General features: G+C 46.7%; 1 protein-coding gene across 1 annotated transcript in view; it reads right to left on the reverse strand.

Moving 5' to 3' along the window:
- LOC139750378 (uncharacterized) overlaps positions 1–16,824 on the reverse strand; it is a 470,005-nt gene extending 453,181 nt beyond the window's left edge. Inside the window, exon 1 of the mRNA XM_071665107.1 lies at positions 16,124–16,824. Coding sequence (XP_071521208.1) covers positions 16,124–16,398 — 275 coding nt within the window. The 5' untranslated portion in view covers positions 16,399–16,824. The remainder of the gene's footprint in view (positions 1–16,123) is intronic.
- Between the last annotated feature and the right edge of the window lie 3,100 nt (positions 16,825–19,924).

Below are 19,924 nucleotides of genomic sequence, written 5' to 3' on the forward strand. Positions count from 1 at the left end.
GGAGGACAAAGAGAGATATAGGAGCCAATAAATGATGCCAAAAAGAATAGAAAAATGTCCTGTGGAGACGTAAAAGGCACCACAACACTACTGTCAGACAGCATTTGAAAGCAAATAAGAAAACGAAAAATTATGAGGATGAAGGAGAAGAAAAATTCTGAGAAAAACTCAGATATTAGAAAACATCTGGATGATATAAGAGACAGTGAGGGGAAAAATCTCATAATTTTTCAGGCTTAACCACGTAAAGAATAGCTAATCAGACTGAGGAAGTGAATTATGAGACCGAAAATGTACACACTGTGGGGGACACTATAACCCATCTCAGACAGAATGTTGAGTAGGATTTAGAGAGCATTTGATTTTGTTAGGGAGGACATACGTAGGCCACCGAGAAATTGTGATTCGTGTGTAACACATGGGTCTCATGAAGTATTTCTGTATGGACTCAAGATGAGACACATGGGTCTGGTGAAGTATATCGATATGTACTCAAGATGCTTACAGAAATACCTCAGAGTCTGCTTGGAATATTGATCAAAAGGTCGTTGGAGACAGTGTAGCGCAAAGGAGTGGATGATAGAAAATGTAGTGCCAATCTTTAAGAAAGGATATGAGGAAATGCACAAAGCTACAAGCCAGAATGTCTGACGGACGTCATCTGTAAAACACAAGAAAAGATAACTGGAGGTTATGCAGATGGTTATGTGAAAGAAAGACTAATGAAACGCGAAAAAAGATATGTATATATTTCTGTCAAACGGTGAGCTTAATTGTATGCTAAAGAGATGCGTAAGTGGCTGGTGCCTCTGGGACTTTCAAAAGGCACTTGACGTCGTCTAGCAAGTGAAGATGGTAATGGGAGGGGATTATCAGGCAGGGGATACGGTGGATCGAAAGTAAGCATAGTGTCAGGGCCCAGAGGGCGCATTGCACAGGTGCCCTTTTAAGACCGATGGTGGGGTGACGAGTGGCGTACCACAAGGCTCAGTGTTGGGGACGGTGCTATTTCTTACCTACTATGTTGAAGACATACCAGAAGGACTGGATCCATACTTGACTTATGTTTACGGATGATCCAAGAATGACAGGGGCGAAGACTGACCAGAACTGCATCAACTTACGGAGGGACTTAATTCTTAGAGTCTGTCAGATACGTGGTCAGTTAAGCTCAACCCAAACAAATGCAAACTATATTGGAGATTGGGCACAGCGGAAGAAAGTCTACATAATACCATAATCTAATATGAAAGAAGTTGCATATGTAGATCTATGTATGGAACAGAGTTAGGAATCGACAGAGCTACAGACTCATTGCCCAAACACCACATCAACAGAATTAGTAGGGAGGCAACCAACCTGTTGATGAATACTGAGCTAGATTTAGGTGCGAGGAAAAATAGATGTGTTAGTAAACTAACCACAATTTCAGTTACGCCTAAGTGGGAATATACACCGACAGTCTGGTCACCACACTTTAGGATACATAAAGATCTAAAAGAGAAGGTCCAGAGGAGGGGGTAACAAAATGAACTAAGTTGCATGGAGAGGTGAGTGGCTACACACATGGCCATCATGGAAGAGGGAAGAGGAAAGGAAGACTTGATAGCAATCATCAAGTTTCTTAATCACTTTGCCGATGTGGTCAGTGAACAGTTGCTTGAAATATGCCAAAAATGAGCAAGCAAATAATCAAGAAACATGTTGGAAAATATGTAAAAAAAAAGATTGTGTGTGTGTGGGGGGGTAGTATTGATTGAGAGGGTGAGAGAATGTACAGAGCATCAGATTGGGGAAGGGCAGTGTGGTTTCAGAAGTGGTAGAGGATGTGTGGATAAGGTGTTTGCTTTGAAGAGTGTATGTGAGAAATACATAGAAAAACAGATGGATTTGTATGCGGCATTTATGGATCGAGAGAAGGCTTATGATAGGGTTGATAGAAATGCTTTGTGGAAGGTCTTAAGAGTATACGGTGCGGGAGGTAAGCTGCTAGAAGCAGTGAAAAGTTTTTATCGAGGATGCAAGGCATGTGCACGAGTAGGAAGAGCGGAGAGTGATTGCTTCCCTATCATGGTCAGTTTGCAGCAGGGGTGTGTGATGTCCCCATGGTTATTTCATTTGCTTATGGATGGTGTGGTTAGGAGTTAAATACAAGAGTTTTGGCGGGAGGGGCGAGTATGCAGCCTGTTGGAGTGAGAGGACTTCAGAAATGAGCCAGTTGTTGTTCGCCGATGCTACAGCACTGGTGGCTGATTCGAATGAGAATCTGCAGAAGTTGGAGAGTGAGTTTGGAAAAGTGTGTAAAAGGAAAAACTTGAGAGTAAATGTGAAGAAGAGCAAGGTTATTAGACTCAGCAGGGTTGAGGAACAAGTTAGCTGAGATGTAAGTTTATATAGAGAAAAATTGGAGAAAGTGAAGTGTTTTAGATATCTGGGAGTGGACTTAGTAACGAATGGAATCATGGAAGCGAAAGTGAGTCACAGGATAGGGAAGGAGGCAAAGGCTCTAGGATTGCTGAAGAATGTGTGGAAGGCGAGAACGTTATCCCGAAGAGCAAAGCTGCGTATGTTTGAAGGAATAGTAGTCCCAACATATTATATGGTTGTGAAGCATGGCTGTAGACAGGGTTGCACGGAGGAGGATGGATGTGTTGGAAATGAAATGTTTGAGGACAATATGTAGTGTAAGATGGTTTGGTCGAGTAAGTTATTAAAGGGTCAGAAAGATATATGAAAATAAAAAGTGTATGGTTGAGAGAGCAGAAAAGGTGGTGAAAGCCTTGTCCAAACCATTTCAATACACCCTCTTCTGCTCTCTCGACCACACTCTTTTTACTACCAAACATTTCTCTTACCCTTTCATTACTTACTCGATCAAACCACCTCACACCACATATTGTCCTCCAACATTTCATTTCCAACACATTCACCCTCCTCCGCACAACTCTATCCATAGCCCACGCCTCGCAACCATACAACATTGTTGGAACCACTATTCCTTCAAACATACTCTTTTTGCTCTCCGAGATAGCGTTCTCGCCTTCCACACATTCTCCAATGCTCCCAGAACCTTCGCCCCCTCCCCCACCCTGTGACTCACTTCCGCTTCCATGGTTCCATCCGCTGCCAAATCCACTCCCAGATATCTAAAACACTTCACTTCCTCCAATTTTTCTCCATTCAAACTTACCTCCCAACTAACTTGTCCCTCAACCCTACTGTACCTTGCTCTTATTCACATTTCCCCTCAACTTTCTCCTGTCACACATTTTTCCAAACTCAGTCACCAACTTCTGCAGTTTCTCACTTAAATCAGCCACCAGAGCTGTATCATCGGCGAACAATTGACTCACTTCCCAGGCTCTCTCATCCCCAACAGACTGCATGCTCTCGCCCCTTTCTTCAAAACACACACACACACACACACACACACACACACACACACACACACACACACACACACACACACACACACACACACACACACACACACACACACACACACACACACACACACATACACACACACACACACACACACACATACACACACACACACACACACACACACACACACACACACACACACACACACACACACACACACACACACACACACACACACATACACACACACACACACACACGCGCGCGCGCGCAGGCCTGAGACTGTAAAGTGGGGGTCTGGTGTTAGTGTCTGGCAGAACGTTACCATAAACCTACTCGTAATCTGGTGAGGGAACCATTAGTCCTGGTGGCCTCTGGCACGTGCAGACAGACAGACAGACAGACAGTCAGACAGACAGATTGACAGACAGACAGATAGACCGACAGACTGACAGACAGATAGACAGTCAGACAGACAGACAGAAAAACAAACAGATTGACAGACAGACAGACAGATATACAGACGGACAGACAGACAGATAGACAGACAGAGGCAGATAGACAGACAGATTGACAGACAGACAGATAGACAGACAGATAGACAGACAGAAAAACAGACAGACTGACAGACAGAGGGAAAAACAGACAGATTGACAGACAGACAGACAGACAGAAAAACAGACAAACAGACAGACAGACAGACAGACAGACAGACTGACAGACAGACAGACAGACAGATAGACAGACAGAAAAACAGACAGACTGACAGACAGACAGACAGAAAAACAGACAGATTGACAGACCAGACAGACAGACAGACTGACAGACAGGCAGACAGATAGACAGACAAAAAAACAAACAGACTGACAGACAGACAGACAGAAAAACAGACAGATTGACAGACCAGACAGACGTACATACTCTGGACAGTGTTTGTTGGTCGTCTCATGGCTTTGATCAACTCAAGGAAAAAGGAACAGAAAGAGAGAGAGAGAGAGAGAGAGAGAGAGAGAGAGAGAGAGAGAGAGAGAGAGAGAGAGAGAGAGAGGAATGGAGGCGATAAGTGGATGGTGTGATCAGGGACAGATGGAAGAAGAACGGGAAGAGTGAGGGGAAAGTGTCAGTAGAGTGTGTGGGAGGCTGTGCGATGCTCCCGCTGACTGACTCCGGCTTAAACTGCAGAAATGAAGACAGTATGAGGGTAGGGTGGACATGACTGGATGATGACAGTTGGGTAGACGTCAGTGGATGATAACAGTAGGGTAGACATGACTGGATGATGACAATTGGGTAGACGTCAGTGGATGATGGCAGTAGGGTAGACATGACTGGATGATGCCAGTAGGGTAGACATGACTGGATGATGACAGTAGGGTAGACATGACTGGATGATGCCGGTAGGGTAGACATGACTGGATGATGACAGTAGGATAGACGTCAGTGGATGATGACGGTAGGGTAGACATGACTAGATGATGACAGTAGGGTAGACGTCAGTGGATGATGACTGTAGGGTAGACATGACTGGATGATGACAGTAAGGTAGACATGACTGGATGATGACTGTAGGGTAGACATGACAGGATGATGACAGTAGGGTAGACATGATTGGATGATGACTGTAAGGTAGACGTCAGTGGATGATGACAGCAAGGTAGACGTCAGTGGATGATGACAGTAAGGTAGACGTCAGTGGATGATGACAATAAGGTAGACATCAGTGGATAATGACAGCAAGGTAGACGTCAGTGGATAATGACAGCAAGGTAAACGTCAGAGGATGATGACAACAAGGTAGACGTCAGTGGACGATGACAACAAGATAGACGTCAGTGGATGATGACAACAAGGTAGACATCAGTAGATAATGACAGCAAGGTAGACGTCAGTAGATGATGACAACAAGGTAGACGACAGTGGATGATGACAGCAAGGTAGACGTCAGTGGATGATGACAACAAGGTAGACGTCATTAGATGATGACAGTAAGGTAGACGTCAGTGGATGATGACAGCAAGGTAGACGTCAGTGGATGATGACAACAAGGTAGACGTCAGTTAATGGTGACAATAAGGTAGTCGTCAGTGGATGATGACAGCAAGGTAGACGTCAGTAGATGATGACAGCAAGGTAGACGTCAGTGGATGATGACAGCAAGGTAGACGTCAGTGGATGATGACAGCAAGGTAGACGTCAGTGGATGATGACAACAAGGTAGACGTCAGTGGATGATGACAACAAGGTAGACGTCAGTTAATGATGACAACAAGGTAGACGTCAGTGGATGATAACAGCAAGGTAGACGTCAGTGGATGATGACAACAAGGTAGACGTCAGAGGATGATGACAACAAGGTAGACGTCAGTGGCTGATGACAACAAGGTAGACGTCAGTGGATGATGACAACAAGGTAGACGTCAGTGGATGATGACAGCAAGGGAGACGTCAGTGGATGATGACAACAAGGTAGACGTCAGTGGATGATGACAACAAGGTAGACGTCAGTTAATGATGACAACAAGGTAGACGTCAGTGGATGATGACAGCAAGGTAGACGTCAGTGGATGATGACAACAAGGGAGACGTCAGTGGATGATGACAGTAAGGTAGACGTCAGCGGATGATGACAACAAGGGAGACGTCAGTGGATGATGACAGTAAGGTAGACGTCAGTGGATGATGACAACAAGGTAGACGTCAGTAGATGTTAACAGCAAGGTAGACGTCAGTGGATGATGACAGCAAGGGAGACGTCAGTGGATGATGACAGCAAGGGAGACGTCAGTGGATGATGACAGCAAGGGAGACGTCAGTGGATAATGACAGCAAGGTAGACGTCAGTGGATGATGACAAGGTAGACGTCAATGGATGATGACAACAAGGTAGACGTCAGTAGATGTTAACAGCAAGGTAGACGTCAGTGGATGATGACAGCAAGGGAGACTTCAGTGGATGATGACAGCAAGGGAAACGTCAGTGGATGATGACAGCAAGGGAGACGTCAACGGATAATGACAGCAAGGTAGACGTCAGTGGATGATGACAACAAGGTAGACGGGAAGCAGTTCAGAACGTCTGGGTGAAGAGAGTGACTCACGAGGTGAGGCAAAAAATAACTCAGAAGGTGAGAGTTCTGTCCACAGGCACCAGCAGGAGGAGGAGGAGGAGGGGCGACCAGCAGCGGGAGGAGGAGGAGGGGCGACCAGCAGCGGGGAAGAGGAGGGGCGGAGGAGAAGGGATGACCAGCAGTGGGAGGAGGAGGGGCGACCAGCAGCGGGGAAGAGGAGGGGCGGAGGAGAAGGGATGACCAGCAGCAGGAGGAGGAGGGACGACCAGCAGCGGGGAGGAGGAGGGGCGACCAGCAGCAGGAGGAGGAGGAGGGGCGACCAGCAGCAGGAGGAGGAGGAGGGGCGACCAGCAGCTGAGGAGGAGGGGCGACCAGCAGCTGGAGGAGGAGGAGGGGCGACCAGCAGCAGGAGGAGGAGGAGGGGCGACCAGCAGCGGGAGGAGGAGTAGGGGCGACCAGCAGCGGGAGGAGGAGGAGGGGCGACCAGCAGCGGGAGGAGGAGGGGGCGACTAGGAGCGGGAGGAGGAGGAGGGGCGACCAGCGGCAGGAGGAGGAGGAGGAGGGGCGACCAGCAGGAGGAGGAGTAGAAGGGGCGACCAGCAGCGGGAGGAGGAGGAGGGGCGACTAGCAGCGGGAGGAGGAGGAGGGGCGACCAGCAGCGGGAGGAGGAGGAGGGGCGACCACAGCGAGGAGGAAGGGTAGGTTACCTTCACCAACGGAAGGTGGAGGTTTTACTGTACTGGAATGTCCAGCGAAGGTCGTGGCCTGAGGCAGGAGGAGAGGCGTTGAGGATGCCCACCTGCCCAGGTGAATGCCATCATGGAAGAGGAAGATGATCTGCGCCCGTAAAGCAATTGGCATTTCCTAGATCCTGGTGACGACTCGTGTGGGACGTGACGTGTCGACGTGCTGGAGGCAAATCGTTGGTGAGTGATGACCATGAGAGGCCTTGGGTGAGTGAGTGAGTGAGTGAGTGAGTGAGGAATGCTACCTACTGTCTCTGAGAGAGACTGAGCCACCGGAGAAATACAGAGGGCTGGAGCGCTGTAGTACACCAGCAATACGCACCAGCCTAAAAGGAAGGAAACATAACAGACGACTGAAAGTGAAGTTAGATGTGTCTAGAAGATAGATTGGCAAACGTGAGTGGTCTTCGCTACAGCGGAGTGTAGGTTGAGAGACGAGAAAATATTGTGAAAATGTGATTAGCAGAATTGGGAAGGAGAGAAGTGAATGTATGGAGGTGGGACGGGGGGCCTCATCAGGTTGATGTCATGAGAATAGTAATTCCGTAAAAAAAAAAAAAAAGAAAGTTAAGCACTCTGGCTTTTATGGACGCGTAAAGAAACGGAAAATATATATATATATATATATATATATATATATATATATATATATATATATATATATATATATATAAGATACAGCTGACACAAATGGTCTGTGGAACGTGCTAAATATAAACACACTGGGGGGGGAAAAGCTGTCGAAACAATGATGGGTATCCACGCAGACGGGTGGTGGCTGGCGGGGGATTAAAACAGTGCCTTTTGGCCGAGGCTGGAGGGACAGAGAGAGAGAGAGAGAGAGAGAGAGAGAGAGAGGCACCACGCGCCCCAGGACCGCTTAATGTCCATTGGGGATGGTGGTGTAACGTGGCTCTTGTTCATCATGATGTGGAAGGTGGAGCGACACGCGGCGAGGGGGGGGGGAGTTATGGATAGACGTGGAGTCTGGAAGGTTTGTTGTGGGTAGATAATGCGGGAGGGAGGAAGTGGAAGACTTCGGGAAGGAACGTGGAGGAAGTCGAGGTTGTGAATAACAGGAGGAAGATGACAACGAAGGAAAGAGAGTCAGTTTCAAAGTAGGGGTTAAGGAGAAATAGAAGAAGGGTTTAGAATGTGACATCTGCAGGATGCGCTTCCAGCGAAGATCGAGGTGAGGTTACAGAGATGACAGTGTCTTAAGCATCCTATGAGTTATGAGGACAGAGGAATGTTGGCCTGTAATCGTAGCCTGAAGTTGCTCGGAAGTAGAGGTGGGTTTAGCTAAGGTGATGTATGGTGGGTGGAGAGCCATGAATGTGCAGATCCATACAAGTCGTCTGTTTCTTCTACAAGAAGTAGATCTGTACAAAGTGCTGGTGTCATCTGCAAGAGGTAGATTTTACCTCAAGGGAACTTCAGGAAGTAGATTTCTCCATACGTTTCCAGTGCTGAGGGAGGAGAGGAGCCAAAGTGAAAAAAAAAAATGTATGACATCAGAGCGAGAGAAAGTATGGATAAGAGGACTTCAGATAAGCGATGGTTAGGTTATCTGGGGCGTTAGCGACGGGAGGGAGGGAAGAGATATGAACAGGATGGTATAGAATGCGTATTAGGGAGTAGCCAGGTACAAGGAGTGGGTATGTGAAGCGTACCTCCAGGTGCTCAAGAATCGTGGGCTACGCCCGGCAGACTCCACCACCTGGTCTACCTCCCCAGACATCAGGCTACGTGGGGAGCAGACAGACTCCGCTTGCTACCCTGGCGGTAAAGTGGGATACGGCATATTGGATTCTGAATGGCATGCATAAATCGTAGAAATCGGATTATCGAGATTTTTCCCCGAGGCCAGTCTCGTGTCCGTAGAGGGCTTTCGTGCCTCGCCTCATATGAGTGAGGTTCGTCATATGTAATTCGTGTCAGCGGCGTCGTTTTAACGAGGTATCTGTTGACATATCTTTAGTCCAAGTGGTTATGTTAACGAGATTAGAACTAGAGGCGGTCCTTGTAAGGGAGTGTTTGTATTATGAATTTTCCTTGTTACTGGCGCTCAAATTATTGAAGCCTGGTGTAAAAGGCACTGTAATTATTTTGTTTCCCTGAAAGAGGCATTAAAATTATTGGGGTTCCCTGCAGGAAGCACTCAAGTTATTGGGGATCTCTGCACTTAGCACTTGAATCATTAGGGCTCCCTCTAGGAAGCACTCATATTGTTAGGGCTCCCTACAAGAAGTACTCATATTGTTAGGGCTCCCTACAAGAAGCACTCATTGCTAGGGCTCCCTACAAGAAGCACTCATATTGTCAGGGCTCCCTACAAGAAGCACTCATATTGTTAGGGCTCCCTACATGAAGCACTCATATTGCTAGGGCTCCCTACAAGAAGCACTCATATTGTTAGGGCTCCCTACAAGAAGCACTCATATTGCTAGGGCTCCCTACAAGAAGCACTCATATTGTCAGGGCTCCCTACAGGAAGCACTCATATTGTCAGGGCTCCCTGCAAGAAGCACTCATATTGTTAGGGCTCCCTACATGAAGCACTCATATTGCTAGGGCTCCCTACAAGAAGCACTCATATTGTTAGGGCTCCCTACAAGAAGCACTCATATTGCTAGGGCTCCCTACAGGAAGCACTCATATTGTCAGGGCTCCCTACATGAAGCACTCATATTGTTAGGGCTCCCTACATAAAGCACTCATATTGTCAGGGCTCCCTACAAGAAGCACTCATATTGTCAGGGCTCCCTACAGGAAGCACTCATATTGTAGGGCTCCCTACAGGAAGCACTCATATTGCTAGGGCTCCCTACAGGAAGCACTCATATTGCTAGGGCTCCCTACAAGAAGCACTCATATTGTAGGGCTCCCTACAGGAAGCACTCATATTGCTAGGGCTCCCTACAAGAAGCACTCATATTGCTAGGGCTCCCTACAGGAAGCACTCATATTGTCAGGGCTCCTACAGAAGCACTCATATTGCTAGGGCTCCCTACATGAAGCACTCATATTGCTAGGGCTCCCTACATGAAGCACTCATATTGCTAGGGCTCCCTACAGGAAGCACTCATATTGTCAGGGCTCCCTACAGGAAGCACTCATATTGTCAGGGCTCCCTACAGGAAGCACTCATATTGTAGGGCTCCCTACATGAAGCACTCATATTGTCAGGGCTCCCTACAGGAAGCACTCATATTGTCAGGGCTCCCTACAGGAAGCACTCATATTGTCAGGGCTCCCTACAGGAAGCACTCATATTGTCAGGGCTCCCTACAGGAAGCACTCATATTGTCAGGGCTCCCTACAGGAAGCACTCATATTGCTAGGGCTCCCTACAGGAAGCACTCATATTGCTAGGGCTCCCTACAAGAAGCACTCATATTGTCAGGGCTCCCTGCAAGAAGCACTCAGATTATTGGGGTTACCTGCAGGAAGCGCTGAAATGACTTGGGCTCCGTGCAGGAAGCACTCAAATTGCGCAAGGGTTCACTGCAGGAGGCACTCAAATTACGAGGGTTTGCTGGGAGGAAGAATCTTACTTATGCATTCCTTTCCTCTTCCTCCTCCTCCTCCTCCTCCTCCTCCTCCTCCACCTCCTCCTCCTCCTCCTCCACCTCCTCCTCCTCCTCCTCCTCCTCCTCCTCCTCCTCCTCCTCCTCCTCCTCCTCCTCCTCCTCCTCCTCCTCCTCTTCTTCTTCTCCTTTCTTTTTCTTCTTCTTTTTCAGAGTTCGTCTGACAGGGTTGCGATACGGTCAGATACACAGTGTTTACAGTCTTGATGATGATATGCTTCTTTACGTTGGTCGTATGGACGAGGATGTAAGCAATGCCATCAATGACATGGAGCGTGTGGTGAGGAGGTCCAGTTTAACTGGGAAGTTGTGGCCCGATAAATGTCGAATTGTGGCTCGATAAATGTCGAGTTGTGGCTCCATAGATGTCGAGTTATGGCTCGATAAATGTCGAATTGTGGCTCGATAGATGTCGAGTTGTGGCTCGATAGATGTCGAGTTGTGGCTCGATCGATGTCGAGTTGTGGCTCGATAGATGTCGAGTTGTGGCTCGATAAATTTCGGGTTGTGGCTCGATCGATGTAGAGTTGTGGCTCCATCGATGCCGAGTTGTGGCTCGATCGATGTCGAGTTGTGGCTCGATAGATGTCGAGTTGTGGCTCGATAGATGTCGAGTTGTGGCTCGATCGATGTAGAGTTGTGGCTCCATCGATGCCGAGTTGTGGCTCGATAGATGCCGAGTTGTGGCTCGATAGATGTCGAGTTGTGGCTCCATAGATGTCGAGTTGTGGCTCCATCGATGCCGAGTTGTGGCTCGATAGATGTCGAGTTGTGGCTCGATAGATGCCGAGTTGTGGCTCGATAGATGTCGAGTTGTGGCTCGATAGATGTCGAGTTGTGGCTCGATAAATTTCGGGTTGTGGCTCGATAGATGTTAAGACATAGCCAACACCGAGGACAATAGATAAACGGATATCATCCGGTCAATGACCCTGAACTCAAGTTGTTGTACTCGAACTCTTTCATCCTTTGATCCTATACGTACCAACTGGTCGACTTGTAGTGTCGTAGGGAGATTTCAGACCATACGACGAGTCTGCTCTCCACTGGTCAAGGTGAGGTAAAGGTTCGCCAAGCACCGGAGGGTCCAAGGCTATTCCGACCACTCTGAGGCTATTTATTATCGCATGTCTGTGATCGATAAAGTGTGTGAAGGTCGACGATGGACGGATGTAAACACACAAGAGTGAGTCACGAGGTGAGGAGCTTGGGGGGCGGTCCCAGGCCACGGGGTGAGGGCAGGACACACCACGGACGATTCTAGGTCACAGGGTGAGGGCAGGACACACCACGGACGATTCTAGGTCACAGGGTGAGGGCAGGACACGCCACGGACGATTCTAGATCACAGGGTGAGGGCAGGACACACCACGGACGATTCTAGGTCACAGGGTGAGGGCAGGACACACCACGCACGATTCTAGGTCACAAGGTGAGGGCAGGACACGCCACGGACGATTCTAGGTGACAGGGTGAGGGCAGGACACACCACGGACGAGTCTAGGTCACAGGGTGAGGGCAGGACACGCCACGGACGATTCTAGGTCACAGGGTGAGGGCAGGACACACCACGGACGAGTCTAGGTCACAGGGTGAGGGCAGGACACGCCACGGACGATTCTAGGTCACAGGGTGTGGGCAGGACACACCACGGACGAGTCTAGGTCACAGGGTGAGGGCAGGATACACCATGGACGAGTCTAGGTCACAGGGTGAGGGCAGGACACAGCTGGGACGGTCCCAGGACGCGGGGTGATGTCAAGACACACTAGATTCAATCCTAGGTCCCAGGGTGAGGGTAAAGCAGGAAGGGACCCAGGGTGAGGACGGAGCACATCAGGGAGGGACCCAGGGTGAAGACGGAGCACACTAGGAAGGGACCCATGGTGAGGACGGAGCACACTAGGGATCAATTCCTTGGCGAAAACAGGACACACAGGAGTGAGACCTGGAAACACCAAGGATGGTCCCAAAACATGGGGTAAGGGGAGGACATACCAGGGACGGGCCTTGGCCAGGGGGTGAGGGTAGGTAGGATACCAAAGGGTACTGTCCCAAGACACGGGATGAGGGCAGGACACGCCAGGGACAGTCCCAGTTTGAGGACAGAATGCACCAGGAACCATCCCAGTTTAGGGAAAGGACACACCAAGAAACATCATAGGGTGAGGAGAGGACACACCAGGAACCATCATAGGCTGAGGAGAGGACACACCAGGAACCATCATAGGCTGAGGAGAGGACACACCAGTTAGCACTGATGAAGTCGGAGTAAAAGTTTGCACACGTGATCACGGTCACATTATTAATGAGTTAACTTTCAGCATTGCCTATAATGCTGACCAACATGAGCGTCGCGGAAGATATACCTGATTCTATATCTGGCATGGGATGATATTAATGAAAGCGATATGGACATAGTAGCTCGGGGGGGGGGGGGTGCTTCAGAAACACGTTCAAAGCAGTGGAAGGAACAGTTGTGGCAACGCGTAGCAGACGATTGTTTTCCAATGCGGAGCCGAAATAGTGGAACTATGACAGAGAAGTGTCTTTTAAGAAAGCAGCACATAAGAAGGTCAAAGAGGCCAGTAACCAACATTATAAAGCAAATTATGTCAGTTTGCTTAGAGAAACTAAGAGACTTGTGTGTCAACGTAAACGTCAGTATGAAACGTATGTTGCTGAAAATAGCAAAAGAAATCCCGAAGAGGTTATTATAGTTAAGACAGAAGCAAGAGTTATTACTCTCACTCATCTGGTCCAGTGATAACTGAAAATGGTGATTTGATGTACGACAATGAAGACATGGCAACAGTTTCAAATGATTTTTTTCTGCATCTGTGCTTACGGCTGAAGATATAGCTCATGTCCCAAATTCATCTCCACTGGGAAGAGAGGAAGACATTTTGCGACGCATGGACATCAGAAGTGAAGATACACTATCATCACAAAACGGAGGGAAAATAGATGAAACAGCGCGCCAAGATAAGTCTTATCCAAAGTCAATGAAAAAGGAGAAAAAGGAGATAGATAAACTCTTGACTGCTCGCTTTAATAAGTCACTCACTACGTGGAAAGTTCTTGAGGAAGCTTGCTAATGCAACACCCACTTTCAAGAGAGGTAGTATATTTCACCGTCCAAAAATTACCGTCTGTGGCTGGTAAAGTTATGGAGACCATCATTGGAATTATGATTGTATACCATTTTAGATGACCACCACTTAATAAACGATACTCAACACAGTTTTATGACGTTATCTCTCATGTCTGATAGATTTGCTTGACAATTCTATGATACAATCAACAAATATGATGAAAGCAAAGCAGCTGATGTCATTAATCTAGATTTTCAAAAAGCATTCGATAAACTTCCACATCAAAGATTACTAAGGTAGGTTAAATCACTTAGTAGAAAATAGGGTTGGACTTCAGTGGTGACGAAATTGGTTCACTGGTCCTAAACAAAGAGTTGTAGTTCATGGGCCAAGCCTCAAAACGGTTGGCCGTAAGAAGATGTGTGCCACAGGGATCAATCTTTGGACCGGTTCTCTTTCTCATGTATGTTAATGATATTGTTGATGGACCGTATTGTAAGGTTATGACACTCGCATACGATGCTAAGTTGGAGATAAATCTACAGCAGCAATTGAACGTCTGCAGCCTCAAACTGACATAGACAAACTGATGGCCAAGGCTCAGGTGGACCTGAACTTTAACATATCGATAAGTGCAAAGTTCTACATATCCAAAATGGTAATGAAAACGCAAGCTACGATGTGAATCAACTTGAACAGCGAAAGGTAAATGAGGGGGGAAAAAGGCTTGCGTGTAATGATCTCCGTTGACCTAAAGCCTAGGAAACACTGCGCAGACGCAGTTACGAGGACGAAGAAAAAATTCTTGGAGTCATAGGTCGGGTTACAGTCCTGGGAAATTAGCCTCACTCCTTACAAGTCACTAGGGCGTCCCTATGTTGCAGGGCGTAGCTGCTGGAGACGATCCACTAAAGACGTTTCACGGACTGAGAAACAGATCCTATGGGAGCCGACTCAACGACTTGAATCTATTTAATTTGAGAGGAAAAAAAAGAGAAGTTGATGGGTTGATCTAATACGGGCATTATAGATTATAGATTATATCAAAGGCTTCGATAATCTTGATCTGATGAGCTACTCAGGGAACCGATTCGTCTGATTTCACTCATAGTATTGGATACAGAGTGGTGGGCCAACGCTTCTACCTCGCGTGAGGCAATGTACTTGATTCATACTCCGCTTAAAATCCATGACTGACAATATTCTCGCCTCCTTTGTTACTGAAAAGGTGAGCGTGATTTTCCGTCTTGAATATGCATGTCTGGCCACGCTGACCACACTGGTCTATGTTGTAAGTATCGTATTTCTTCCACTAACACATACAACCTCGAAGGGACTCGGTGGTCTGCTGCTGTTTGAATTCCTTTGTAGGACACACTCGGGACTGTCCCAAGACACTGGGTGAGGGCAGGACACACAGGGACAGTCCCCAGAGTGAGGACAGGACACACGAGGGACGGTCCCAGACCACGGGGTGCGGAGATGACACACTGGGGACGGTTTTTTGCCACGGGGTGATAGAAAGGACACACCAGAGTGAGGGCAGGACACGCCAGGCCCCGGGGTGATGGCAGGACACACCATGGACCGTCCCAGGCCCCGGGGTGATGGCAGGACACACCATGGACCGTCCCAGGACTCGGGGTGAGGGCAGGACACACCAGGGACCGTCCCAGGCCCCGGGGTGAGGGCAGGACACTCCAGGGACCGTCCCAGGCCCCGGGGTGAGGGCAGGACACACCAGGGACCGTCCCAGGCCCCGGGGTGAGGGCAGGACACTCCAGGGACCGTCCCAGGCCCCGGGGTGAGGGCAGGACACACCAGCAGCCTCGCCACCTGTTAACACTCGACCAACACAACAAACGTTCATTTTCACCCGCCAGTACTGCGTTCGTGTGGGTGGACACGGCCAGGACTACGGCGTCACCTACACCCCATCAGCGGTCGGAGGGTAGTCTCCGGGGATGAGTTACTACGGGGGGGATTTATAACACGTTGACAAGGACGTTTGATGATGTTGTCATGTCTAGGGGAGCCGGCACGGGGTCCTCTCTGTATCTCGCAAAGATCTCACGAAATTCACAGAACATTCGACTGAGTGCTACAAGTCGTGGTAGTAGTAGTAATAAATCCCATAAATGACGATAAATCCCTGGCTGGCACGGCTCCTGCGGCCTCCAGCAGCCGTAGTCCCCAGCCACACCACCCGCCGCACCTCACCCTCCAGCCCCACTCACCTGAGAAGCTCGAACCTAGCGAGTTTGGAGGCGAATTTCGAGGCGGCGTCCACCGAATCCTGAGACACAACCATGATCAGCTGGAGACTGGCCTGCCTCCCGGCTTGGCTCGGACCCGTGCTGAGTCGGCGCACACCCGACCCAGTGATGCTGGCACCGCTCGCTGCTCCTCCTGCCTCCTCCTCCTCCACCACCACCACACAGCCACGACGGGCGAGACGTGGGAGGTGCAGCCTGGGTAAGAGGAAGAGAGGAGCAGCTGCTACACATACCATTACGATGTGAGTGGTGTCCTCCCACCTGGATACACCCTCGCCACACCCCTGACGACACTGTCGGAACTCCACACTGGCAATAACGAGGCTACAAGTTTACCCCGACACTACGGTACGATACCTGGCCTCCTCCCACACACACACAGCCCGACACCACACCTCCCCCTCACTGTTCATTACGACGGACGCTTCATTGCGACGTCAAATTGTACCAAAACTGCTGAATATATCGACTAAAAGCAGTACTATAGATAGGCCAGAGCAGAAACTTGTTTAATATGTCACGTCATATCCACGAGTGACATTACTTACATTAAATGAGAAGTTGACAGTATCTTTCTATCTCAAATGTCTATGTCTTTCGGCTCATACCACACTGATTTATAAACTGCCATATCTCATCCACTTATCACATACAGCCTCGATGAGACCCATTGGTCGGTCGCTGTGTGACATCCTTTGTTATTCCATTGTGTACAACAGAGAGATGCTGGTCGTGGGCAGATCACGACGACAAACACTGGGGCGTCCAGCCACCAGGTGTCCACTGTGGTCGCCAGCAAGAACTGTGGCTCCCTAGACCCGAGGGTGAACGTGGCATGATGAAACTCATGTGCCAAGTGATACATACACTGTGGTGGTGGTGAGACACAGGCGGGAGGGGACGTGTAGCTCCAAGCTTGTGGTTCCTCCGTGCCACAGTTGACGAACACATCATTTATCATTACTAATAATGATGATGATATTAGTAATAATAATTATGATAACGATAATTATGATAATGATGATAATAATAATAGTAATAATGATAATGATAATAATAATGATAATGATGATAATAATAATAGTAATAATGATAATGATAATAATAATGATAATGATGATAATAGTAATAATGATAATAATAATGATAATAAAATAAGGGTAATGGCAATTATGATAATGATGACATTAATGATAATGATAATAGTAATAATGATATTAGTAGTGATAATAATAATAATAATGATAATAAAATAATGGTAATGACAATCATGATAATAATGATAACATTAATGATAATGATGATAATGATAATAATAATGATATTAGTAGTAGTAATGATAATGATAATGATAAGGTAATGGTAATGACAATAATGATAGTAATGATAATGATAAAAATAATGATGATAATGATGACAGTAATAATAATGATAATGATAATAATCATAATAATAATAATAATAATAATAATAATAATAATAATAATAATAATGATAATAATAATAGCAATGATAATGATGATAATAATGATAATGATAATGTTAATGATAATAACAATGATAACAGTAATGATAGTAATAATGATAATATAATGATAATAATAATGATGATAATAATAGTAATAATAATAATAATAATAATAATAATAATAATAATAATAATAATAATAATAATAATGACAATAATAATAATAATGATAATAATGATAACAATGATAATAATGATGATAATGATATAATAATAAGGATGAGATTGATAGTAACAATAATGATTATGATGATAATGATAACTGATGACGCACAAGTTACCTGAGTCTTGACTCGTCTTATTCTACCTGTAGTAATGGATACAACACTCGTAGACAAACAATTTACCTCGAACGAAGCGAAGTTCTTCAACTCTATTGGTAACATATGGAACGATTTGCCAGTTAGAGTGGTTGAAAGCAGTGCTATAGATAAGCTCATGATCAGACTTGATCATTGTTTTCGCATCAAGTCCACGACTTTCAATATTTACTCCATAGTTGAGATAAAAATTTGCAAGATATTCTTTTAAACTAATTGCATGACTTCTAACTTTGACCACTGTATTTTGTGAGATAGAAATCTTCCATTGTCACAAACAGCCTCGAAAGGACCCATTGGTCTGTTGCTGTTTGAATTCCTTTGTATGTACAGAGCATCAGACTGGGAAGGTGTAAATTGTAGTTTCAGAAGTGGCCAAGGATGTGGGGATCGGGTGTTTGTTTTGGGAACGTGTGTCAGAAATGCTTATGGTAGGGTTGACAGAGATGCCTTGTGGAAGGTTATGAGAATATATGGTGTAGCGGGAGAGCTATCATTTGTAATATGGAGCTTTTATCATGAGAATAAGTTGTATTTGCGAGTAGGTAGAAGGGAGGGTGAGTGGATCTGCAGTGAAAGGCATGCACGGGATGGAGTGAATTGGAACAATGTGGTATACAGGGAGCAACGTGCTGTCAATGGACTCATGTGAAGCGTCCGGGATAAACCATGGAAAGGTCTCTGGGACCTGGATGTGGATAGGGAGCTGTGGTTGCGGAGCATTAGACATGACAGCTAGAGAATGGATGTGAGTGAATGATGCGTCTGTTTCGTGTGTTTCTGGCACTATCTCGCTACCGTTGGAAACGACGATAAAAAACGAAAGAAAACATAATGATACTAATAGAAATAATGATGACATAATAAGGATAATAATGATATTGATAATGGTTATGATAATGCTGTTAGGAATATTACAAAAATTTTATGTTTATTCGAGGAAATATTTCCAAGTACAAAGGTCAGCTGGCCTTGGTGGGTGTGTCTCAGGGCTCGCAGTACGCCCTAAGGGCAGTCCAGGGCTGGATCAAAAACTCCAGTCAATATTGATACATACCATAAACCATTATTTGCATCTCCCAGAGGAAAGATCGTAGTGTAAGAATGATGTATACGTTCAGATACGTTTCAGATGAAGTGTCAGTATTTGTATAACTAGACAGCCAGGTGTATGACAACATGACAACAGTGAGCTACAGCGTTTCGTGTGTTCGGTTGGTAAAGGAGACATTTGTCTGGGAAGTTTTGCTCGTTGGCCACCGACCAGAGAAGTGGACAGTGAGAGTGTAGCAACAATGTTTCTGAGTCGTTGATGTATATCTGCATTTGTATATTTTGTGTGAGTGGCGCGAGAAATGCAGGTAATTATATTGAGTTACTGTTACGTTCTTCCGCGTACACATTCTGGAAACACGAGGTGTAGTGAATTGCGGGTCTAGCCTGATGCGATGACGAGATATTGATGAATAAATGGGGAGTATCGGGAGCCGGTAGACCACACAGGCCAGCTTGGCCATGATGGCCTTCACCTCCTCGCGTCCTTCACCTCCGGTATGTGAGGTAATCCATCAGGAAGTAAAGGAGGCGTTCTGGTTGGTGGAACGTCAGCAGATGCTGCTGAGTCTCGCTGAACAGAGAAGGTGAGGAAGGGAGTTGTATGGCCTGAAGAGCTGAATCACTTCTTGATCATACTAAACGAATCATATGAATCATTTGACTCGAGTTGAGTCGAATCATTGAAGGACCAGATAGGTTTATAGTTTATTTAGAATGACGAGAGAATACGTATATCAAGGAAAATTGTTGGATAAGACTGGAGGTTATGACAAAAAATATGGACACCAATTACAAGCGTCACGATCAAGGGTGTCTCGGATCACTTGGATCATAGAGAGCGCAACGATCCAAACAAGA

This window comes from Panulirus ornatus, chromosome 9, assembly GCF_036320965.1.
Source record: "Panulirus ornatus isolate Po-2019 chromosome 9, ASM3632096v1, whole genome shotgun sequence".
Taxonomy (NCBI): domain Eukaryota; kingdom Metazoa; phylum Arthropoda; class Malacostraca; order Decapoda; family Palinuridae; genus Panulirus; species Panulirus ornatus.